General features: G+C 45.8%; 1 protein-coding gene across 2 annotated transcripts in view; it reads left to right on the top strand.

Annotated features, from left to right (window-relative positions):
* Nucleotides 1-5,611: 5,611 nt before the first annotated feature.
* The window catches only part of PLCD1 (phospholipase C delta 1), a 41,775-nt gene continuing 21,362 nt past the window's right edge, over nt 5,612-26,024 (top strand). Inside the window, exons 1-3 of one of the 2 annotated variants that reach the window (XM_015852918.2) lie at nt 5,612-5,908; nt 17,785-17,949; nt 25,213-25,441. In XM_015852918.2, coding sequence (XP_015708404.1) covers nt 5,875-5,908; nt 17,785-17,949; nt 25,213-25,441 — 428 coding nt within the window. In that variant the 5' untranslated portion in view covers nt 5,612-5,874. Of the gene's footprint in view, nt 5,909-13,503; nt 13,733-17,784; nt 17,950-25,212; nt 25,442-26,024 lie in introns of those variants that run through there. The other variant, XM_015852917.2, reaches the window with a different exon arrangement.

Below are 26,024 nucleotides of genomic sequence, written 5' to 3'. Positions count from 1 at the left end.
TTTTTTCATTTATTGATTTATTCGGTGGTTAGAGCTGGTTCTGATTACTTGTATGAAGTGGACAAAGTGTGGTTGGAAACCCACCAAACACTTGGGATATACAGAATTTGATAGACATATTTCTGGCTTAGAAAGTAAAATTTATCTTCTGCTCAAGCAGAAATACCTCATTAATTTTAATGGTACTTGTATGGGATTATGCCAGAGCAGATTCAGTTTGACACATCCCAGCATCTGTAGCTTCATTTCCAGTGGCCATGTACTACTCTGCTGCAATAAATGGTTCAAATGCATCAACCTCCTTCAGTCTGAAGCTATTTTGGCACAGCTGCTTGTGGTGATAAAGAAGGAATCTGGCTGCCCTACCCATTCTCTGAACTTCACGGTACTGCATTGTGTTAATTACATTTCAGTCTTATTTATAAATTGCAATGGTTTACTTTGTCCAGTAAGTCCTTCACAAACCCAATAATCTCACTGTTCTTTCACTGTCATAAATCCTATTTCTGATTTTTTTCCAACTCATCTCATGCAGGAAGAAGCTGATTTCCAAAGGGGCTGAGCTCTGCCAGCTCTTCCCCACACTGCAGTGTGATTCTCACAAGGTGAAAGACCAGCAGTTGCCATAGACCTGGTAGCGCTGGGACAATGCCCAAGAGTCAAAGTTTATTGGAGCCGATGGAGCAGCAGAACCAGTCCTTTGAATCCCAGAGTCTTGCATACATAGAATGCAACGTGTTATCAGTACGAAACACCTAAAGAAAGACCGTGGTGATAACAAAAGAAGAATGATACCACGACAAAACGTGAGTCATCAGGGTGATTGGGGCTGGCCACCTGAACTGACGCATAGACTGTGTAATCAAAGCCCTGAGCAGCTCTTGAAATGTAAAAGGCATTTGAAAATCTGACATTTTTCTGTTCATCTGTTGTTGTGTTGACGTGTGACATGATGGTTGGATGTAGAGAGGTTGGTAAGACACCCCATCTAAACTTCATTGATAGCCTCAACCAGAAAGCAGATTAGGAAGAGATGCCAACAAACAGCTCAGTGAACAGCCAGACCATAACAGAAGAAAAATCCAGGTGCCACTTTGATGTTTACATGACCTCTGTCTAATATAACATCTTTTGTGGTGCTGGTTTCAGTCATTCTGCTGACAATAAACCCCACGTTGCACCTCAAGCTCACTGCTGACTCTATACTAGTTCTTACAGTCCTGCCTTCTTGTGGTGGAAGAAATCTGGAATCCTTCTTGCAAAGCAAACAAAGCTTTTATCTTTGGGAGAGGCAGCTAGGAACATTTATTTCGGAGATGTGAAGGGTGTGTGTGAGTTCTGAAAAGCAGAGGGAGCCAGCAGGTATCTTCTCCATAGGAAATACTTGGTGACCGGGTGGTGTAGCATTCCTCTGAGATTATGAACTGCTCTTTCTACTATGTACAGCAAACACTTGAGTCATGCTTTCAGAGCAGACTCAGGTGAAGCTCTGTCTTGCTTTGGGTTTGCTGTAGTTTAAGCTCAAGTGGTTACATGAAGGTGTGCCCTGGGTTTAGGACTTGGCCCTCATTAAAATGTTATGGCCACAACTTTGCCCTCTTTAAAAAGTTCTACTTTGGGAAGGCCTTGGAAAGCCCTGACTCTGCCTCTTGGTGAGTTCAGCAAATGATGGACAAGAAAAGAGCAGGGTGCTCACAAAAGGTTTTCCTATTTGTTTGGGATATAATTGCTTCTGTCTGTTGCTCTTTGGTGTTGAGTCTATTTGGCTGGAGGAAGAATTGGTGTGAAGAAAGGCCTGCCTTAAACATCCTCATCTGAGAGCTGAGCATGGCACAGCTCACCTGTCTTTTCTGGACCTTCAGCATGTCTGGGCTGTGGTAGAACCAAATTAGAGGGGCTGTGGAGGAAAATGAGCTTCATAAATGTGCCTCCTGTAATCAGGAGTTGTGGGGTATCAGCATTGTCATTGGTGTGAGTCTGAACTTCAGGGGTTAGAAGAAGTTTCTCATGTTATTTTGGGAGGATGGTGCATGAACTGAGATAGGTCCTCTACAATCCTTCTCCTAGGAACCTCATCTCCAAAGACTCAGTGAGGATCTCACTGCAGCTCTGGTCTCTTTCTGCTCAGAGATCTCCGCTCAAGAAATGCATCATCACAGAATCACAGAATGACCTGGGTTGTAAGGGACCTCCTGCATCTCTTTCTGATGGACCTACGAAATGGGCTTTGTGTTCCCTTCAGTCCTGACAGCCCTCGCCTGTGGCCAAGGGGAGGAGGTTTCAGAAGCTGTGCTCTCCCTCTTGGCTGACAGTCTCAAGGGAGTGTTGCTCTTGGCAGGGAAAAATGGAGCAAGGAACAAAAAATAGCTTATTTCTTATTTCCTGAGTCATTGCTGTGTCTAGGCTTCTTTCTGCACATACTGATAAAATTATGCAATGTAGGCTCTGGGTCCTTTCCTATCCTCTCCCTCTCCCATAAGATTTCTAGATACTCCCTTTAATGCATTATTCTGCACATGGTTCCCATCATACAGCTTCAACCCATGCGGATAAAGAGAACATACCCTGTGCACTGAGGCTGAGGAGCCCTACAGCTGCTTGCTCCTCTCCTTGATTTACTTACCCTTATCCTATAACTTTATTTGTATTCCACTCTTTTTTATCCTTTAGGGAAGGGAATGAGGTGGCCACAGGCAGCAAGGATCCCAGCTCCAAGCAGGGCCAGAAAGAAGCAGGACAGTAGAAGCCTGCAATGCTGGGGATTCTTCACATTCCTCTCCAGACTGGTAGGATGATTTAGGGATTAAAATCCATGACAACAAAGGCAGAAAAATCATGCAGCTTTCCAAATCTTGGAGAGCCATTAAATATAATAACCTGCAAAGCTGGGAGACACCAAGCTGGGCTCAGCGGTGAAACCACTCCTGATGGGTGATGCCCATTGGGGTCCAGAGAGAATAAATCCAGCCCTCATAATCTATCATGTATTTAGGGAACTCAGAAAAACAGGTTTTTCTGTTGGCTTTCATCTTCACTGATGAAAAAGGTGTGTTCTTCCTGTGAAACAATCAGTGCGTGTTAACTCACCTGCTGTAAAATCCTCAAGTTTTATGAAGAGATAAACAGGGCTAAGTCAGCACAGGCAGAAGGAAAGTATGCAACCACAAAAACTAAATGCATTCCAGTCTCATTGTTACTTTCACTATAAAGGTTAATTTTTAAAACAAATAAAGTAAAGAAGACAAACTGTCCATGCCTAACAAGGGCATTGAAATGCCACCTTACAGATGCCATAATGGATCTGCTCAGAATAAATTGTGTTTATTCAGCTTTGGCCCTTAGCAGCAGGACTGTGAGTGGAGACAACATACACAGAGAGGTGGTGTTTAATTTTAGTAATACTGAACTCTGCCCTTCAAATCCTGGTTTGGTTTCAAAGATCAAGAGCCATGGAACTGGTTGTGAAGTAGGTGGACAGAGCTTAGGAGGTTTATTTAGAATGGGAAAGAAGCATTCAGAAATTCAGACTGCTTTTAAGAAATAAACCCAAAGATATGACCATGCAGCTGTAGCCTGTCTAATCCATGCATTTTGTTACAAAGCAAATAGTTTTCTTAGGGCTTCCAGATGAACACTGACATTTTGCATTTCGTTACCAACATTAAACTTGCTTCTCAACTGTAATGCAGGTTTAACTGGGAAAAGGTCAGTCCTTCTTAACACCCTGAGCCTCCTGGATCAGCCCAAAGCCAAACCAGGAAGGCAAACAGTGAGTGATCTGAAATGGACATCAGGGACTTGAGGCTGATGGGAGAATTATATTGCTCTTTTATTCTTAGAATATATTAGCAGGATTTCTGCAGCTTAAAGGAGCCCAATAGCTCCTCATGCCACTTTGGTTTCATTCCTATTCTACACGTATATTGGCTTCAGCAGTGCAAAGGAAAAGGAAACGAAGTGCACACGGCATGCATGCAGAAATGCAGCCAAAAGGAATGCTGCCTTGTGAAGCAAGGGTCTGATGAGACCTGTGCTCTATGATCTCAGCCTCGCTGTGTTTGCCGCAGGGTTTCGCTGGCTCTGATGATGACTGCTGTACTTTCTGATGAATGCCAGGAATGCAAGGCTGTCTGCAAACACTTGAGCACAAGTAAAACATCAAGTCTGCCAAGGAGTGAGGGGGGGGGTGATGCCTAAGCTTAGGGTGGCAGAAAGGTGCTACAGTGCTGCACTGTTGTGAAGCAATGCTATCCAGTCCGTGGTATGGGATACTGAGAAGGGAAAAGGCTTTGCTGTAATGCTGTTTCCTGTCACCACCTTCAAACTGCTCTTCTCTACCTCTCCTCCCTTCTGACAGCGACCATGCCCTCACCACTCACTGCTTTACCGGAGTTTCCAGTCTGTCTGACTCATCTACAGGCCTCTCCTTCTGTACCTCTCCTCCCCATCAGCTGAAAGGGTGATGGGTTTGGGTGATGTCCTCTGGAAATCCCCCTATTTTAGGGCCTTTAAGGCAGGATTTTGTTTTCAATCCACAAGGAATCTTTTGGAGGCTTCCAGCTGCCTTCCAGCCCTGAAGTTTGACCCTGCCCCAGCCAACATTACCTTGTCTGTGTGTTTGCAAAAGGGGGGGTATTCCTTCTTGGGTCCTTCCGAAAGCATCTAAAGGGATGGTGAAGGGTTGAGGGGTGAGCTTTAGCAGGGCACAATGCAAAATACCAGCTCTCTGTGTTCTCCACTTGTTTGCTCTTGCACCTTGTGCCAGCACAGAGGAGTTCTGCTATACAAGGGCAGCCTGTGTGTTGTAAAACTTGAAGGATCTTGAAGGAGCAGCCTGACTCCTGGCAGGGAGGGACAAATAGTCCTAAAGGATTTATCACCATGTGCATCCCACATCTGTCCCACTCAGAGAAGGGCTTTTTCCTTCTGTAGGTGGAGCTGCCAGGCTCACAGCTGCTGAGGAACAGGGGGGGGTTGACGTTTCTGACAGCTGCATCAATTGCATAGAGATCACCTAAACAACCAGAAACAAAAATAAACAGTAACAAAACAATGATTGAAAACCTCCCTCTGCCATTCAAGCAGAAGCTTTACTTTCCCACTGTGGATTCCATTTCTTTCTCCTTCCTTCTTTTCCCTGCATTATCCTTTAAAAACATCTAAATGAAGAGATGGGGAAAGGACAGAGGAAAACAGCTCAGTAAAAGCCTGAAGGCAGCGAGGAGTTGTTTTCTGCTTCTGCTCCACGGTATCAAATGAGAAGGCTGCAAGTTTTCTTCTGCTTTAAGCTCCTGCTCTGCGAGTCTTTGTGGTTACAGCTCTATGCTGGCAATTTCTGACCTGTTTTGCTGCTGTGTTTGTCATGTCGTGAAGTAAGTCCTCCCCAGTGCACTCAAGCCCTTTCAAACCCATGCACTGCCTCCAAGAGCTGGGTTCTTCCCTTGGATTTACACACTTGGGGGGTCTTTTTGGGTGCTCGGCGTCTTCTGGTAGGCAAGAAGGAAAGGAGAAAGGAGCAAGGCACGTTGGAGCCAGCAGCAGAACAGCAGCACAACGCAAAGCTGCAGGAGCAGGAGGTTGGGCAGCGATGACGGCCAGATTTAATGGGGAGGAGCCAAGGGCAGCACGGCGCTGGGGCTCAGCTCTTGGCTTCAGTCGGTGCATTGGGCTCGCGGATGCGGGAGAGAAATAAATGAGGAGTCATAGCGAAGACATCTGTGCAGCCAAAGGGAAGGGAACTGACGTTGGGGATCGCTGGAGCGGGGAGCAGAAGGAGCCCGTTGGGTCTGGCTTCCACCCGCAGCAAGCCAACATCTGGGCACAGCTGTTTCCCGGAGCCCGTTCTCCCACTGCACGTCGCCTTCTTTGGCGGCCATGGAGTCGAATGGCACTTTCCTCGGTTGCAGCAGTAAGTCAGTAGATGTGTCTCTGGTATTTCAGCCCTCCAAGAGCTTTCTTTTCTCCTCCTTCCCTCCTCCCTCCTCGTTTTGCCTCTGTATCTCTCTCGTTTGGAAGCCACGCAGCGTTTAGTTGGTTTTACAGGAGGGAGACAGCAGATTTTGCTCTGTTAATACTGTTAGCTGTGCTGGTAGGATAAGTCTTGGCTGGTGTGTGGATGTGCAGAAAAGTTGTTCCAAATCTCCTCCTCCTTTTTTTTTTCTCCCTCTAAAACAGAAAGTGGGATGGATGCTCCCTGGGTCAACTCCCTGTGTTCTGGGGTAGGCAGCAGAGCTGGGATAAATCCCCTCAGCTCTGAGCCTGCCCACAAGGCTCTGTAAATGCTCAGTAAAATATAATGTTTGTACAAAAAGAAGAAATCCTCTCTGCCCTGACAGCAAGTGAGGTTGGAGAAATCTCAAGTGCCAAAACTGGGAGGCTTGTCTGACAGAGTAAGGAAACAGCTCTTATTCCCTGGGCTGGATTTAATATATTGATTTATTACATCTTTCTTGTGCTTCACTTGTTCCGATGAGCAGCAACAGCTCAGGACTGTGACAGCTGCAGCTTGAGATGGGAAAAGTCTACGGTGTTCATTTGCAGTTTGTGAGATGGGCGCTTTCTTTCTGCTGACTGCAGCTATAACTGAAAACAGATTCATAGAGCAGTCAGTGATTGATCATCATCAGGTACAATAAAACTCCCCCAGGCTCAAGAAATCTTCCCTCTGATTATCCCAGATCCCAGAAATCAAACAGGAAGGTGAAACAGAGGTTAACATGGAACTTTCTGTAGGTATCTCATTCATTATAGAACCACTGGGGAGAGAAAGCTAAGAAACACATCTGGAACTATTAAAAGCTTTCCTATTCTGAAGCATGGGTCATTTTTTCAGTGGATATGACTTGCTTTCTTGGGTCAGGGACCAAGAAGAATTCAGTGTCTGTTTCTCTATTTTCTTGTCTTGGGCAGAAAAGTGCACACGTGGTGAATAAGCCAAGCTCTCAGAAATCTATTTACTGAAATTCCTTGACACGTATAAGCACAGTGTGACTCTGCGTGTCAGGCTGCTTAAACAAGAAAACTTGCTTATGCGTTGGTTTGCTTGCAGGATCAGATTTGTGCTGCTCAGTGTGCTAGAAACATTTCAGATGCTGTGTCTTACACACGTTTATCTATGCTGAAACTCCATTTACTTCTGTCCAACTGAGATACAACAATGACAACTGTATTTGCTGTATGAGCATTAACCATGGACACATGGTTCTGTCTCAGTACAGTATCTGGCAGTCAGAGCTGAGATATTTTCCAGCAGTGAAAGCGGATATTACAGTTGATGAGAGCTTCTGAAAAGTTTGTGGAGTGCTGTTTGTGCTGCGTTTGGATGGAGATCTGAGTCCTGGAGCGGAAACTGAGCATGCTCCCCTTCTTCATACTCCCAGCATAGAGCTGGGATTTAGTGGTTTTGAATGGGTTTAATTCAGCTGTATGGGCTTCTTGTTGCTTCTTTTACAAAGGCTCATCTACATTTATTACACAGTGAATCTCTGCTGGGCTCCATGGGCTATTAATAACCTTTGTTTTGCCTCATGAACGTGGCATGTTTCTGAACTGGGAGTCCTTGTGCTCACACAGATCATAGAATAGCTAATCTGTGCTATGTCTTATTCTTATACACTGACCTCTTCATACAAGACACTGTGTACATTGTGCCTAGAATGCCAAAGCCCCATAACAGAAACGCCTTCTGCCACAGCCCAGGGTGGGAGTCAGCAGGGCAGGGTGTGTAAAAACCCTACAAAACAGGCCGTTTCCTTGTTTCTTCTGTCAACTGAACTGACTTCTGGATGTAAGTTTCCAAATGAATCATCTCCACCTGCCCTTCTTAGCTGGGAGCATTGAGTGAGCTCCTCCTGGGCTTCAGTGGGTGGTGCAATATGGGATCAGCTGGGATCTGCTCTGAAGCAGCTGGTGGCTTTGATCTCCTTTCCTACAAACAAAACCCTGTTTGGTGTGAGTTACACCAGGTGTGTTGTTTAGGAGTTTCTTAAGCTGTAACTTCGCCAGTAGCGCAGGAGAATTCATCATACTGGCACCGCTCAGCGCATTAAACGTGCAACTTTTCTTTCTTTGGACAAGTTGTCTTATTTTAAGAAGTTATTAATATTCTCACATGAAAGCTACTAAATTTCCAGTCTGATAAATGTTTGTTTTTTTAGTAGAACTACTCCTTTGGGGTTTGGCCTCTTCTCCCAAGTGGCAATGAAAGGATGAGAGGTAATGGCCTTAAGTTGTGCCAGGGGAGGCTCAGGTTGGATATAAGGAACAAATTCTTCTCAGTAAGAGAAGGGCATTGGCACAGTTGCCCAGGGAATTGGGATCACCATCCCTGAAGGTGCTCAAGAACTGTGGAGATGTGGCACTGGGGGACGTGGGCATAGTGGGGGTGGGTTGAGGTTGGACTTAGGGATCATGGAGGTCTTTTCCAACCTTAATATGATATGGTCTATGATAGCCCACAACTGGTTCTGAGACTTTTGCCTATGTGTGCAGCCCCAACATCGGATCCGAAAGCGGATGAGAGAGATTTGAAAGAGGAAATAGAGGAGGAAGAAGGAAATGCAGTCATTTGGAACATTGCTGCGGGTAGGAGAGATGAAAGGAAGGGAAAAGCAAGAGAGAGGTGTGGGGAAGAGTTTGTGCAAGATCAGGAAACTCGGCCAACTGGATAGGCAGCTCTGGGAGCCAAAAGTGTTGATGGTTTGGGAGCAAAGTATAGTTTCCCTCACAGGGAGATCAAAATATATAAACAGGTATTTATAGGGAAAGCTGCAGATAAGTGCTTGTTGATTTGATCATCCAGGGTGAGATGGGTGAAATTCAGGCTCATAGGGTGTAGGCAGATGAGTCTCCTGTCCCCTTGCTCAGTGCACTGTAGATACTGTCAGTGCTGTGAGAAAAATCTCCGGGCCATGCATCTCCCAAGTCCTTACCATGAGTGGAGGGTCTCAGCCCTTAGTCAAGCCCACCAGAATGGAAGGCTGCAGACCCCCCCCAGTTTTGCATAACTCAGTGCTGCAATGCAATTATTGCACAAATTGTGCCCTGCTGTGGGATGATCTGATTGTCTCTCATTTTGGCTGTGGAGGATATTTCAGCTCCTGAAGAAACTGTTGAGAAAAGCTGTTAAGTGTCCTTAAAAATTGAAGCTGGGATGCACCTACAATTGACTTTGGTTTTATGAAGAGAACATCTTCATCAGCGTGTGCTGAGAAACATGACATATGCAAGTAGGCTGTTGCTGTTGGTCCTATCGATCAAGTTGTCATTATTCCCTTAAATGACTTTCCTCCCACTCTCTTTACACCAACTACTGGAAAAGCTGTAATTTACTTCAAGCCAGTGATGGTTTTAGTGCTTTATTGCAGCCAAATCTGCTTGTGTGCCATTGTGGAAGGACCAAACCGAACTCTGACCATAGGACCAAACCTCTCATCACTGGACTTTATGACTTCAAACTTCACCTGGAGAGGTTCAGGTTGATGATCAGAGGAGATGGAGATGTGGCACTGAGGCACATGGTCAGTGGGTATGGTGGGGTGGGTTGACTGTTGGTCTAGATGATCTTAAAGGTCTTTTCCAACCTTAATGATTCTGTGAAATTTTCAGTCTGGTTTTGAGCTCCTGGATGCGAAGAACTTTAGTAAGGAATTTTATTTGGATTACATTGAGAGTGCAAGAAGAAAGCAGCAGCTTTTGATGGGTCACAGAGAGTACTGCACATGGATCCAGGCTGTCTTTGAATGACCCAGACTAGGAAGCCATGAAGAAAAGGTGGCTTGGCTGTGAGGACTGAGTGGAGCAGAGCTGGAAAAGGGGAAACTGTCCTCCAAAAGGATACAAGGAGAAATGGGCCTGAGAAATATTGGGCAGGGTGTCAGCAGTGATATCAGTGCACCAAAAACCTGCATGTCATGTGGATTTCTGATGCCAGTGGAAGAAGATTTTAGCAAGCAGTATAAAGGAGAGGTGCAGTGTGGTGCTTGGGAACAGTTCCTATATGAAGCTTCAGGATCACCCGGCTTCTGCACAGCAGGACCTCTCAAGGATCCTTGGAAGAGAAGCAAAGTGAGAAAGAAAAGCCAGTGTAAGGAAGAGAAAGTGGTTTGCTGCTGCCAGCTTCCTGGAGAAGCCCATTCTCGGTGTGACCACAAGGTGGAACTTGGTACATACCACATGCACCGAAGATGCACCCACTGTCACGGAGCAGTAGCTTGGCCAGCAGTGCACTGATGCTTCTGGTCCCATTAATCACTCCCTGGCCCCCACTTCTCCATAGGGAGTGAAAGGGAGACAGCTGGTGTAGGGGAGCCATTGGGTGAAGCAATCCTCAGCCTTTATCGACCAGGAACTTCAGCTTCTGAGGGCTCCATCACACTGACAAGTGATGGCAGGTTGACATGTAACTACAGAGCAACTGAACTATGACTTTTCCAAACTCTCATTCAGTCTGAGTTCACCTGGGATGATCTTGCTCTTGGTAAGGGCTAGGAACGCTCAGGGACAAGCAATGAAGTTCATTTGTCAGCAGTGATATTTTGATTGCACTATTACTGTCTGAAATACAATTCTATGCGGGTAAGCCTGGCAGGGAAGCTGAAATGACAGTTAGCATCATGTAAAATAGACCTCATTTCTTCTTGGTAACATATACAGAGCAAGACACAACCTTTGACCTCATTAGTGGGGAAAAATCTGCCCTTAAAATGAGATGTGAATGTGTTGTGTAGCTGCCATAGGCATTACTAGTCATAGCAGCATAACTTATATCATGTGCATGATGTAATGGGGAAGTGTGAGGTCATCACCAGCATACGTATGCTCATTCCAGTCCCAGATTATCACAAGTCGGGGCACATCAGCAGCTGACTTCTCTCGTCATTTGTGTCAGTGTGGTATCAAGAGCCATCAGTATTAAGGCTGTGCCACTTCTGGTGTTTCCCAAGGATAGCAGTGGTTGGTGATGAGCTCCATCCCCCCCAAACCACCTGCTTTTTGCCTTGGTGAAGTGGTTATGGAGCTTCCTTAGCAGCTTTGTATAGGGATGCGATGAAGATTAATTCATTTTGGAAAACTGCCTCTGAATTAATAATTGTCACATACAGCCTGTTTCCTACCAGTCTCTCCAGCCTTTCTATCACAAGTGTCTTTTTCCTGTATACTGAAGCAGTTTGCTGTCTCTAGGACCGTGTTCTGACATCCTCATTCACATTGATTTCCATTTGCTCTGTGAGCAATCCTGCTGGAATCGATAGGATGATTAGCAAAACCTCAATCCTGGGTACGGGGACATGAATAACTTCACTCATGTGACAAGTGCCATTGATTTCAGTGGGATTGGTCATACGGGTAAAATTGCAGGCTGAGTGTTCACAGGCTTCATACCCAGTCAGGTGTTACCTGCAATGAATAAGGGTCGGAGAATTTATCCCGAAACCATTTGCAGGATCATTTCCTCCAGTGCTAGAATGTGACACAGCCCCATGTAACATCCATAAGCAATGCCCTGTATCCTACAGTGCCATTCATCCCTCACAGCTTGTCTGTGAGATGCGGTGATGGCTTTAGATGACCTCAGGACTGCACTACATCCAGATCTGTTGTTTCCCAAAGCATGGCCCTTCTGGCCCAGTATTTATTTAAAAGGCCTTGCACCAGAAGAACTTATACGTGCTGTTCTGTGGAAGGAGCTAAACTCAGCGAGCTCTGATCCTTTTCTTGCTCATATGCACGCTGCAGGGATAGACACAATAAAATGTTCACAGCCTGTGAGGCTCTGAGTGATGCTGTTGATGGCATTATTTATTAAGAATTAATGAGAAGATGAAGTGGAGGGGCTCAGTGGGCTCCCAGATCAGCCCCTATGGGACACCGGCTGCTGCCGGACTGGAGAGCAGTTGCTCAGAAGCAAATGGTTTTGCCAAGGCAAGGACGGGAGATGACTCCATAATTAGATCAGTCCTCCCCAGTACGATGTGAAATATGGGAAGTGCTCAGGGACTGCGAACTAATAAATATCATCTAGCCATTACATCATGGTGCTCACCTCCCTGCCAAGGGCAAAGCCCTCAGCTCCCAGGGGAGCGCTGCTGATTGCAGCTCCGACATCCAACCCGTGTGTGTGGAGAGGGCTCACAAAAGGCTTAATGGTGTTTCCTCAGAAACCTGCCAGCCCAGCTAACATGTTCTGCATTGGCCCATCCATAAAATGCCTTTATTCTTTTCCTTCTCTGACTGGTAGTTATAGTGTGTAAATAGGGTGTTACTGGTACTGCCGCTTAAGGTCATGCAGTGGCTCTGCCTTGTTCCCAGTGAGTTTCTTAACAAAAATAATGAGTTTCTTACAGCAAATAATGAGTCTGTTGATGCCCTTGTGTTGATCAAGTCATCTGTTCTGGTCTGGGTATTGGTAGGGCTTGCTCCCAAGTCCACGGAAAGGAGGGTGGCTGGGGTGCCAGACACCTGAAATGAGAATCTGGTTCTAAAACCTAATACAAACTGTGTTGAATATGATGGAAGCTGATGGTGGAGGGACTTGGATTTCCAGCAGAGACAGGTTTGCTGTTGAGTTTCTTGGGCAGATGCTGGTTCTGCAGTATGGGGCATTCACTGCAGCTTGGCTCCATGTCCCTGCATTATCTTCAGGGCAGCAGCAGTGCAAAGACAATGACAAAAAGCCTGACAAGGTCTGCAAATGCATTCAGGATGGGAGGGCTTAGGTAAGTTCAGCTCTGCATTTCACTGCAGGAGTCATGGTTAGGGGCGAGGTGGGTTTTAGTCCCAGCCATTGATGCTATGAGAACATCTGAGCTTGAACAGGGATTCAATTTGGCTGTGGAGCCTCCATCCTTAGAGATACCCAAAACTCACCTGGACAGGGTGTGAGCAACCTGATCAGTGTTTGATGGTGACCCCACTTTGAGAGGGTAGTTGAACTAGACCTCAGAGAGCTCCATTCCAGCCTGAATTGTTCTGTGTAATCAGTGACTTGGGGGCTCACCCCTATACCTTTAAATAGGAATTACAAGAACAAACCCACAGCTATGCTGAAAAGCAGGGTAAGTGACTCACCCAAGTCATGCAGGTAATCGGTAGCAGAGAGGAAATTCTCCAAAGCCTTAGGAAAATGCTCTTCACTAAATGGAAAAGCAGCTTCTGGGCTATGCCTGCCCTGGCTAAAAGGTGTTTCCATCTTCCTCTTCCCTATATGTCAATGGGAACTGCACAGTGAGAAAAGGTGGAGCCAGGCACTGGTGGGCAGGCTGAGCCGAAAGGACTTTTGCACTGAGCCCCAAAGCAATACTTGGGACTCCTGCAAATGATGCATACAATCCCAATGGTGAATGAATGCAGGAAAACTTGCTCCTACTCAAGCAGCTGCCGGCAGACGCATGGGTGTAATTTCGCATCCAACACACGCGACCGATGAGCAAGCGGGAGGAGACTTCCCCAGTCCCACCTCCCAACAGGACTCTGCCCTTTCTCTGCCTCCCGCTGCCTCCTCTCCCTTCTTGGAGCCTTGTTTGACGCCGTGCACGCCTGGGGCTCCTGGATGAGCCGGGATCCCTTCGGGGCCAAAGGGGCCCCTCATCCTTCCCAGCGCTCGGTGCCTCTTTCCGAGCCCTACGCTGGACCATGCAGTGCATCCGGAGGCAGCCCAAGCGCAGCGTGTCCCAGGAAAACATCCTGCGGGAGCAGAGCCGTAGAGTGGCCGCGTTGAATGGCATCAGGCTGGGTAAGGGACACGTTGGCCAGACCCTCGGCACTTCCACATGCTGGCAGCCTCTTGGTTTCTGCCTCTTTTCCCTGCGCAAAGGCAGCGCTCCACCCTAAAGGCAATTCCAAGGTTATTTTTATGCTCTTGAGGGTTTGTTTTTTCACCCCCCCCCCCCCTTTTCTTTTGCCTGTAACCGCCCTCCAGATGTACAAACCGCTTTGTATGAGGCATCAAAGAAAGCAGGACCTCTCTGGCAATGGGTGGGTTTGAAGCTTTCAGGCTGGGCTTTGAGCTCTTGCTGGCGTGAGGATGGTGATGGCCCCTTTCCTGCCTGATTTGAGGGCTTCTGGGTGGTGTGGTGCCACTTAGAGGTTTGCATTCACCAGATGAAAAGAGACAGGAAACCAAGGGAGTTTCATAACTCCTATGGCTATGAACTCATGGCTGGTTCCTGCTTTCTAGAGGGACATGCCCATGTTGATACAAGTTCTTGATTTATGTGGCTGCAGAGAGCAGGTGGAAATAGAAAACAGCCATTTTTTCCCACTGGAATTGTTTGAATCTAATCAAGCAGGTGGGAGAGAGAAGCAGGAGGAGGAAACTTGCTTTATAGCAGTCATAATTAATGTTATCAGATCAGCAGGTTCGAGAGGGAGCAACGCAGCACTACAGATTGTTGCTGTCACCTGTAAACATCATCCTAATGATCTTAGTGAAGCTGGAATCAGGCTGCTGCTGTGAGAGCTGCTGTGTTGGTACATTCCCTGCTTGTTGTATACCTGAGATGCATGATACAAAGGTTAATGTCTTTGGTCTCTTGGTGTCTACAGCTTCATAGTGCAGGACAGGACAGTAGCTTCATGCTTGCTGCAATGCTAAGCGTGCTCAAGACTCTCTTACCTTTCTAAGATGCAGTTTTCACTCTAAACTGTACCGTCCACTGAGTGTATTCTATTTAGAACGTATGTGATTGGTATTGTTTGAGGACTGGGGCCTGACCTGTGAAACACATATTGCAATTTTCCGTGACAAGTGTGCATTTGGTATTTTGCAAAGGGTTCTGAGCAAGATAAAGCCCTGCCACATATTTCAGGCGTGATTTGGGCATTGATTTCAGCGTGGTGATTGTTTTTCTCATGCCCTGCATTGTTATATAATTGCAAACCAATATGCCTGTCCTGCTGCACAGTGTTTTTGGAAGCTTGAAATGACATGTGTATATGACAACTCTGGTTCCTTTCATACAGAAGTTTCCATTGCTGTGAGACAGGGCTCTGCATAGCAAACCTCATCAGCTCCCTGGGAATATTTGGCAGTAATCCCTAGGGACTGTTTGGGCATAAAACCTGAAATGAAGGAAAACTGCTGGGAAAACTGGCCCACTTTTCCAGGCTAGTTTGGCTGTCTGAGATACTGTTTGACAGACACAGAACCATCCTGTGTTCACCCAGTTGACTTGGGTTGCTTGGCCAAGAGGTTGGCCCTCCGTCCTCTGGGCACATCACTGGGTGGTTCAATCCAACCTTTGGGTTACTGTTGGCAGAGGTCAACCCTGAGTGTCTGCTTTATATCCAAAGAGCCCTGGACATTTCCAGCCTCCCACATTAAAGGAATCGTTGTGCTTTTAGGTGCTCATCTTGACCTCTTGTCCTTCCCTGGCCAACCCCAAGGACTTCTTTGCTTGGAGGGTGGCAGAGCCCTGGAGCACTTTGCCCAGAGAGATGATAGTCTCCTTCTCTGGAGATCTTCAAGACCCACCTGGACACTGTCCTGTGTGATGTACTGTAGGGAACTGCCTTAGCAGGGAGTTGGACTGGGAGGTTTCTAGAGGTCCCTTCCAACCCCTATGAGTCTGTGTTCTACTGGAAGCCACCTTTTCTCCATCCTCTCACTGGCTTCTCTCATTTCCTTCTCACTTGCAATCCAGCTTGTGTGTTACCTGTGTGGATCTAGCCTGAAGGAGACAAAGCTGCCCTTGTCTTCTGCTAAAGGCCATGCAGATTTGCCTGTATGAGACTGATATAGCTTTTTGCCCAGGTATCACTCCATATCATACATACCGCATGCAGTTTCTGTGTAATGAAACGTGTCACAGTTAAAATGGATTTCTCATAACATGCTTATGCACTGAAGCACCCAAAGGAATTGGTGGTTTTCCTGCTTTCCTATTCATGCCTTACCCTAGGATGGCATGACCTCCTCGTAGTCCCACAAGGATGCCTTGCATGGTTGGTATCTGAGGGAGGACAGAGTAAACCAAAACAGAGATTTTGTAGGTGAATACATAGGAAGAACTTTGTTGCCTTTCCAGGAACCATGGGGACTACCACGGCAATGTTAGCAAAGCCTATCATAGAATCGTTTGAGGTGGAAGGGAGCATTAAAGGACATCTAGTCCAACTCTCCTGCAAGAAACAGGAACATATACAGCTCTATCAGATGCTCAAAGCCTGGTCCAGCCTGACTTTAAATGAGAAGAAGCCTCAACACTGCTGTTAAGGAGAACAAGGCTTTGTGAGGCCTTTGTGGTGCCAGTCCTTCTTGGCATTCTGGCCTCCTGTAGACCCCTGGGTATGTCTAAACCTCAGCAAACCCAAGAGGGGGTTAATTAAGCAGGCACTTAATTACTGAGACAGCTAATTGAATGTATTGGATAGGGAGAGGCCACAGCAACCTTTCAAGGATCTCCAGCTTCCACAGTAGTGCTTTCAATTCTAGATGACTCGGCTGGGCTCAGCCCCAGAGCTGCTCCTTGGTGTTGGCAAACCCAACTAAAATGGCCTGAGCTGCTCAAAGCTGTGCTGAGCAAACACAGGACACCCTAATATTTATCACTGTCAAAAGATGTCAGCCTCTTTCCCAGCCTGAAATACACTCTTTAGGCCACGCTGTTGTAACTACAAACACACAGCTCTGCTTTCTGTTGCAACCATTATGACCCATCTTAGTGCTCTGCAGCCCCAGGCACTTAGGTTTCATGTATGAATTATCAGGAACTTGGGGTTTGGCAACTTGTCTCTCCTTCTGGGCTTTGTATTTCAAATAATGCTTGGTGGTTTATTGCTTTACCTTGTTCAAATAGCAGCTATTCAGGGCAGCAGTGTCTTCCAGAGAGGGGCAAAGGTGGTGATATGCAGAAATGCCATCCTGCAAAGTAAATGTTATTGCATAAATCAGTTTACATGGGTTTCTATCTTGTGAGGTCTTGTCTTATATCTCTGTAGCATTGGGAAATTTCCTGTGATGGGAACGTTGGGTGGCTGCAGGTGGCCAAATAGTTATTAATGAGAGTCTCATCTGCATTGTCATGATAAGGTCAGCAAAAGTCACGCTGAGTTGGGATATGCTGGTTCAGTACTACAGAGTAAAAGCCTTTGATGCAATGACAGAGGTGTAATAGGCAAGGTGCCTATTACAGAAGGCCCAGGGTGTGTTCCTCATGCTTCATTCTCTCGCCCACCTCTGCCACTTCACCCACTCCTGATCTCTAATTAATGGCTAGTTGGAGGCACAGATTGCCCAGGGAGGCTGTGGATGCCCCATCCCTGCAGGCATTCAGGGCCAGGCTGGATGTGGCTCTGGGCAGCCTGGTCTGGTGGTTGGTGACCCTGCACACAGCAGGGGGCTTGAAACTGGATGATCATTGTGGTACTTTTCAACCCAGGCCATGCTATGATTCTATGATTTTAATTATACTTAAGTCTTGGGACTCAATCTAAGAAGTCTGCAAAGCTGCAGTCCCTTTCATGAGCATAGAATGTGACATAGCAGATTTCTGGGTCTCTTTACTCTGCTGTTCTCCCCAGAGCTGGCTGCACTGCAGGTGGTTTGGTTTTGTCTCTCACTTCTGTTCTGTGGCAGTGAGGAACCTATGTACATTATTATTATTATATGTACAAAGGGTGGACCAAGCTCTGAGCGCCCTGATCAAGCTGTAGGTGTCCCTGTTCATTGCAGGGGAGTTGGACTAGCTGACCTTTAAATGTCCCTTCCCACGCGAACAGTTCTGTTTCTTTATGACTATTTCTTTTGCTGACTCTTGTGACATTACCACTACTGTTTCTCCCTAGGCTTGAAAGATGACAAGGACCTGAAGTTCCTCTTGAAAGGCAGCCAGCTGCTAAAAGTGAAGTCCAGCTCTTGGAGGAAGGAGCGGTTTTACAAGCTCCAGGAGGACTGCAAAACCATATGGCAGGAATCAAAGAAGATGCTGAGGTCTCCAGACTCACAGATCTGTAAGTAAAGTTTGCACCATCACAGGTATAGGGCACTGTCTGCTTGGGTCCAACCAGGACCATTATGAACCAGAACCAGGGGTTCTTGGGGTAAATCAGAACCAGGATCATTTCACAATGAACATAATACATGGAGCCATGAGACCAGACCCTTCACATGTCCTGTGTCATACACTGAGTTATGCTGTCTGCTTTGGATACAGCTGGGAGGAATCAGGAATAGGATCAGGCAGGGTATCTATCTGTTTATATGTTTTGTTTTTCACTTCATTTGCTATTTTTCTGACGTATTGTTCTGTCCCTGATAATCATGGTCTGGTAAAGCCAAGAGGTAAATGAATAACATGTAACATAGTATGTTGAAATGTAAAATACAGTCTGTGCTATTTACACAGTTGTTTTTGTAACAGTCACAACTAACTAAATGAAGAATGAACCTTCAAGATTGTGCCCCCGCCCCACAGATGATAATGAGAAGTAAGGCAGTAAAGCAAAATATGTTTGGTTTATTACTAAACTCTTCTTACCGTGGCCTTGGGCAGGTCATTTAATCTCTTGACACAACCTTCCTCACACATTTCCTTTCGGCTCATCTATCTCGCTATAAAAGGCTTTGGATTAGAAATGGTTCCTTACTGCGTGCCCTGAGCTCAGCTGAACTGCCTAGGTACCAATACAGTAACCCGTAATGACAACAATTAATGCAAAGGCCCTAGGGAACCTTTGCTTGCGAGGAACGCCTGTGCCACTGAGCTGTATTCTGTATAAAAGCAAAGTCCTTTCTCAGATTATGTCTTGCTACAAAACAAACAAGGGTGTGAATGGAGAAGAATGACTTTAGAACTTTAATTTCTGTGCTCTGAGCCAGCAATTTCCAAATTATAGGGTCTGAGGGCACCTTCAGCAGCTCTCCCAGTCCCATCTGATTCCCTGCAGTGAATGGGTGGGATCCTTGTGCCATGGCTCCAGGGACATTGAGGTTTGATTGGAGAAGCCCTAGTTGATCCTATTCCCTCCATTCCTGGGCCAGTGGAAAAGAGAACTGTCTTAACCATGACTTTGTTATGTATTGTGTTCATCTTAGCTGGGTGTTGGGCACAGGTTGCGAGTGTGTCAGTGTGGGTGTGGATTTACACCACTCAAGATATACTTTACTAACTGGGTAAAGCTGTCATTGCCACACTTAGGGCAGTCCCACATGCTCCTGGTCCTCAGCCCCCAGCCACAACCTCAAGACCATTTGTTTTCCCATTTCTTTGTCCTCTGAGATCTTCCGTCCCCAAGTTATCAGAGTGACTGCCGTGTTTGAACTCGTTTCTTAGGCTTTTGATTTCACCAGGCTGATTTGTGTTTAATTACAGAGGGGATTATCCCAACGTCAAGCTGTGACCTCTGGCAGGTTCTACTGCTACAGCTGCCTTCACTTTCGGCTTGGGATTTTCAGGTGGTCAAAAGACAGAAGAAGAGGGCAGGATTGTTGATTTGATGCTTAAAAGGCAGGGACTGTGAGGCGAATCTCTCCAGAAGGTCACCCTTCCTTGTTAACAGACAGCACCCTTGCACTCCAGTGCAAAGCCTTTCTAAAACTGATGATAAGCTGCCTTTTTTGGAAGGAGAAAGAATGAGCCAAGTGGAAAAAGGGGAGATTTGAGCCCCAGGTCTAATCTTATCTGTGACAGAGCTCACAGCAGGAAGATGGAGGCACCTCAGAAGAGCAAAGTCTGGATAGGGTGAGGGTTACGCTTTTGTGTTTGGGCAGTTTCCTGTTATTCCTGTTCCTATAATCAGGCAGAAGGTCTGTTTGTAAACCATTGTGTGGTGGTGCCTGTAGGAGATAAAACCAGAGGTCTCTAAAGTGAGACAGAAGAATCTCAGCTGAATGAAGCTAAGAAAAACAGCGACATATCCGGGCTGTCGCAGGCACAGATATGTACATGGTGTACAGCCATTACCTTCCTCTGTTTTCTTTTATTTTAAACAACTGGAAATTCAGATTGGATGCTGTCTTGATATCTCTGTTGCCCACAGGGCTTTCTGGGGAATAGGCTGCCGTTCCAACATGGCTGCTACATAGAAAGAACTTAATCCATTTGTTGCTTATTATCCATAATTCGTTAATTTTCTGTATGTTCTATTTAGGCCCAAGAGAGCCTCTTAACTCCAGAGTTCACGTGGCAGAATTAGAAGTCTGGGGGCAATGGAAAAGTTTTGTGCCTGGTGGCTTGAAGATGGCTGGTGCAGTCAGTGCCAGATCCCTCCTGAGCATCATTACAGTGGGAGGGAAGGAAGCCAGAGGAGGCAGATAGGTTTGCATTCAAAGAGCAGCAACCCATCAGTAACACTGCCTTGTTTAGCTTGGTCAGATATCAGGTCTCACCTCCATGTGAGAAAGAACAAAGTGCCATGAGCTGCTTTGAGTGAAATCGATTTTTGAATGTCTTTCCTTAAAGCAGCTGAAATCCCTACTGTGAGCTCCCTTAAGCCAGAATCAATCCCTTTAAAAACTCTCTGAACTTGAGGATTTGTAGGGATGGTTGAAAACTTTCCAGTGAAACATCCCGATGAGGGTCTGGTGAAAAAAACAGAGTGTAAGGAACAGGCATAAGGAAAAGGCTGAATGAGTGGGTACAATGCAGGGATATTATAACAGAGCCCAGAAGGGGCTTTGCTTCCTCCTGCTCCTTCTTTATGTTTGGAGGCTCAGGGAGGTGATGCTTCCCATGACCGTGAGTGACCATCGCACACTGCGCAGAGGATGACTCACTGGGGGAGCTTTGTGAGTCACGGGCCGTGCAATCAAGAAACAAGTTTATGAGTTTTGGCTCAAGTATTCCAATTTGTAGCCAAAATGCTATTTATGTTGTTGTTGTTGTTTTTCTTTTTTCCCTGTTTTGGTTAAAAAAAATCAGATTGAGAGCAGGTGTTTTAGGCCAGGTTGGATGATGCCCTGGGCAGTCTGAACTAGTGCTGCATCTAGTGGCTGGCAGCCTTGCCTGTGGTACGGGGTTGGAACCTGATAACCCTTCAGGTCCCTTCCAACCCAAGCCATTCTGTGATTCTATGGATCAATTTACAGAGGTCAACTAAATTCAGTTGCACAACTGATTAAATGAAGATTGTAATATTGCATAATGGCATAAGATCTATATTTTGATCTAACGATTCATTATTTGCAGTATTAAAAATGCACTGGATTTGTTCCAGTTCCTCCCAGTTCCAGTTTTTATATGGTTTGAACACAGCACAATTCTTTTTATATTTATAGCCTCCTACCAGTGTTGTCAGAAAACCTTTCCCTTCGTTTTTGAGTTCCTGTGGCATTTAGTAACACCCTTAACACACCACTTGACCAGCATCCCATGTTGTTCTTGTGGATGGATGAATGATTGCCTCCATTGAATTAATGCCCTCACCTCGCCTTCGGGAGAACAGAAAGGATGTGATGTTTCTCTGTGCTTACTCATGGCAAGAAGTAGAGGGTTTAAATCACTCCTGTGGATCTGATAAGTGCCAAAAGCCAACAGAAACCCTCAGCAACCTGCATACACACAGTAGGCAGCTGGCTGCACTGACAGCTTCCTCCTGGGGTTGGTCAGGTGCATTCTCTAGGTCTGATCATTGCTTTGCGATCAGACATGTATTTGTCCCTGGAAAAATATTTGCTGATGTGAATCTGTTACGCAAGGCAGCCGTCAGCTGTGAAAACAAAACCGTCTGTCTGTGGGTCTCATTAGTTATTATCAGAATCATTCAACCCGTAAAGCAAGTCACATTGATTGCAGAACTGTCTCTTGTTGGTTTTTTTTTGGTTGTTGTTGGCTTTTTTTGTATTTCTAACTCAATTTAATTTTAAATCAGGCCACCACATGAGTTTCTGGGGCAGTTTTCAACATAGGAAGTGCTCCAGCAAATACTGACCTTATTTTCCACAGCATATGTTAAATACAAAGGCGGAAGCGTTGAAAGCCTCCGATCCAAATTTAGTGGTGCTGTAATGGCATGAGAAGTAGGAACTGGTGGCAAAAATAGTTTGTGGGGACCTGCTTGTGATGTCTGGAAGGAATGTAAATACAGATCGCTCTGTTTACATCAGCGCCCCGTGCTGTGTTGGTTATGTAGAAAGGCTGGGTGTAAAGACCTTTTTAATACAGGTATTTCCAAACAACTTGTAACATCAGTTGTGCACCGTATGTTGTCAGCTGGTGACACACACCAGCACTAAGAGCAGATCTCAAGTTAAACAGTGTGCTTAGCAAGTCAGGGAGAGGGGAGAATGGATGAGGAATCAGCAATTGAGAGCTTGGATGGGGAGATGAGTGTTATCAGGGCTAAGAAGGCACAGGACAGCAGCACCTTTGTATGTTCTTGCAAGGTGCTGAGCAGACCTGGCTGAGCTCTAGCTGGGATTGGGCTGGATGTCTGGTCTCTCTGCAGACAACCATTGTTGTGTGCAAGTATGCAGTGAACTATGAACAGCTCAGTACATTTCTCATCTGACAGTAAACAATGGTGACTTAGTGAGACAATTAGAGTGGGACAGAGTAATTCAGTGTGACCGAGTGCCACACTGCAGAGATCACTTGTTAACGAAAGGGAAGTAGGATAAGGAAAGCGAAGGATGAGAAGGGTGCCCAGAGTGACAGATATTTTCCTCCTCCCCTTATGAGTAACTCAGAACCAGCTGTTTTGGCAGTGCCTCTAAGTGTCCATATATTGACCCTCATCTCTTTGTCAGCAAAAGTACAAGGAAAGAGAAGCAACTTGCTGTCCTTGTCCTTTGCACGCTTAGTAGCTTGCAGGAGATGCAGCTTCAGTTGTTTATCCCCCTTTTCTGTAAGACTTTTGTCTTCCATTCTTCCTTTTTCTGTATTGTTTGGGATTTATGAAGTGTTGGCACCCACAGCAGCCAGGAAGGCTGACTGGGTTGTAACCTGTTCAACTCCATGTTGGGAGGTCAGGGAGGACTTTAGTTCCTTGTGTCAAGTCACAGGTTTTGTGCTTCCCACAACCCATCTTTTCAGCAGACATAAACATTCAGGAGAAGCAGATGCAGACTTTCCAAATCCTCTTCTTTTGGTGGTTACCTCCTCGCTGTGGAGTGTAGGGAAGGATGGGGAGGTCATGGAGAGGTGCATTTGGTGGGTGTTTGCTGCAGCTGCTCCTCTCCTGACAAACACTTCTCTGTCCCCTCTTATTTCTAATTTCAACTTGGTTTGGGATTGCTTAATATACTGTGCTCATGGCCCAGGAGCAGCTGATAATGTATTCATGTGGGCTAAGATTTTCCAGAAAAGAGATAACATTTGCAGATGGCTTGGGCTGACTCCTTTGGCTTTGGCTTTTATATTGATAGACAAAAGCAGTACACAAGCCTAAACTGTGGAAAGCTTTAAAAAGTCTCCTCCCTGCTTTTACAGTTCCTGCATTGGTAGCTTCTATTGGCTCTTGTGTGACTACAGCAGGCACTGATCTTGTTCTTCAGGCTTCCTCATACCTTTTCTGCATGGAAGAACTTTGTGTTCTTCATCATCCTCTCTCCAATAATATACCCCATGGAGATTAAGGCAGCCCTTCCAGCTACAGGTTTTCAATCTCTTTTCCCTCCCACACAGCTCTCTTTCTTTTTCCAGTAGATTCACTTTGCCAGATAAAGGTTTCCAAAGAATACATTCTAAATTTCCAATATTTAACATCAGATTTTCTAGTCTTGGAAACACTAGGTCATTGCCAACCCAAAGTTTAGGGATTGATTGCACTAGCATACTAGCTAGCCAGTCTAAAGCAACATTTTATGAGCCAAGCAGTGGTGAGCAGTTGGCATGTGATAAGGAACAACGGGATGATCCTTCCACTTGCAGTGCCTTAACCAAGAGAGACCAGGAGTGGAAGAGAATCACCTACTTATGGACTGTCCTTGTGGTACACATCTGCATTTGAGATGTGCTACCTAAGGTACTCGTCCTGCCATTTGCCTGTTAGTGAGCAAATTCAGCAGCAGCTCTCTCCACCAGCAGCTCAGCTGTAAGAGAATTGCAGCCCTCTTCTTCAGAAGATAATTTTAGCACTCGAAACCATAAGCTTTCACTTAACAGTAAATTGGCTAGATAATGTAATTCCACAGCAGCCTATCCCGTCCCCTCCCATCTCATCCCAACACAACCCAACCTCTCTCCTCCCCTGCCCTCTGTCTGATCCACTGTTGGCCTTTACCAAGTGATAATAAAAGACCACCCAAAGATAATTGCTTATCATCAGGAAGGAACGTTGCCAGTTGTAGGAGAGGTCTCATGGTATGTTCTGGCATGGAAACCAAGTCAGCAGAGTGTTACGGAAGATGTTGGACCACCCCAACACATGGTTGGAATTTAAAGCAAATGTCAAGTGTTGGTTTTGAACAGTCACAAGTGTTTGAAGATTATAGATACGTTTGTAAGTGTGTGGTGTTGTCTCAGTTACTTCCTTTTCCTTCACACTGTGTTTTGAAGGCCTTGTGTGTGCACACGACGAGCCTTGCGTGGCTTCAGGGCTCATTTGTACTCGGTGATGATCAGAGATGGGAATGGGAAGGAATGGGTTTAAAAGCCGTACTTTGCTTTCTTACAGCAAATGGGATCAAACTGACCTTTGGCAGAGGTGTGGATAGATCATAGTTGACAGCAGACTGCCCTGAGTCTTTGGTCTTTTCCTGCCCAGTTTACACTAGTGTGAGTGAGAAGATTATATGGGATTTTAGGTATTACCTTCTTATTTTTCTGCAAATTGAAGAGTGACCATTTCAGTCCATGCCCTGCTTTGACTGAAGTCACTCCTCATTTTCCTGTGGACCTTTAGAATTCTTTGTTTCCAGTTCTGGGGGGAGAACAGCTGAGGGTTATTTGGTTGATCGTGTTGGTACAGTCTTTAGAGGCAAAGATCAAATCAGGGATGCTTCAAGGACCAGGCCGAAGGTCTTGAAAATAAATGGTACCTCATAGATTTGATACCACAATATGGCACCTCTGCAAATGCTGATCCTTTGTTATATACAGGACATGTGAAAAGAACAAGGAGTTTTGTTTTGTTTTTACGTTTCTTGCACATTTTGCTGCTTTTGATCTGAGCTTTCTTTAGCACTGAATGGAAGCTGGAAAAAAACAAAGAGAATCCTCCAGCTGTGGGAGGTTGCAGAAAAAGGAAAAAGAGTAATTTCTTAAAATCCATCGCTAAGCAGAGATAAGGGTGAGCGAACCCCTGCTGACAGCAAGCTCTGTTTTCTTTCCACAGTCTCTATTGAAGATATTCGGGATGTGAGGTCAGGCCATAAAACAGAAGGTATGGAAAAATACGCCAAGGATGTACCAGAGTATCGCTGCTTTTCCATCATTTTCAAAGACCAGAGGAAAAACCTGGACCTCATTGCAAGTTCAGAGGACGATGCCAACCACTGGGTCTGCGGCCTTGGGAAAATCATAGCCCACAGCAACTCCATGAACCAGAAACAGAAACTCCAACAGTATCCTTTGCCTTGTAAAGCGATTAATTGCACACAAAGATGCACTTGTCTTTCTCTGTGGGTGGATGTAGTCGTATAACCCCCTTTTTTACTACTGGCCCTGGGCACTGAGTTTTCTCTTCATACTGGTTTTGTACCTGGGCAAGCTGCTTGGTTTCCAGTGCTTCTTTTTATCCCTGTTTACAGTGATACATGCAAGAGTGGACTCGGGCTTCACAGAGCTCCTTAAGCAAAGAATTGCTCCTTTCAGGGTGCTCCAGATAAAACAATCATTATTTTTTTTGTGTGTGTTCTTCAGGGGTCTGTTTCATTTGCATTGCAGTAAACTCCAGGACAGGCACTTTTTGGCAAGGCATGAAAGGCCCATAGTGTTTATCATGGTTTGCAGTAATATAAGGCGAGGGAACTGATTCTCCCCTTCTGTCTGCCAAGTTTACTCCAGGGTAGCTCCACTGACTCGAGCGAAATTACTCCTTGTTTGCCTCAGCATGGGAGGAAGTTTTGCCTTGAAAGAGACTGAAGTTGCTCTAGAGACAGTGCAGGCATGGGAAGGGAAGGGAAGGGAAGGGAAGGGAAGGGAAGG

Source organism: Coturnix japonica, chromosome 2, assembly GCF_001577835.2.
Source record: "Coturnix japonica isolate 7356 chromosome 2, Coturnix japonica 2.1, whole genome shotgun sequence".
NCBI classification, from domain to species: domain Eukaryota; kingdom Metazoa; phylum Chordata; class Aves; order Galliformes; family Phasianidae; genus Coturnix; species Coturnix japonica.
The sequence above is the reverse complement of the archived record's forward strand: the minus strand, read 5'-3'. Positions and strand labels throughout refer to the sequence as shown.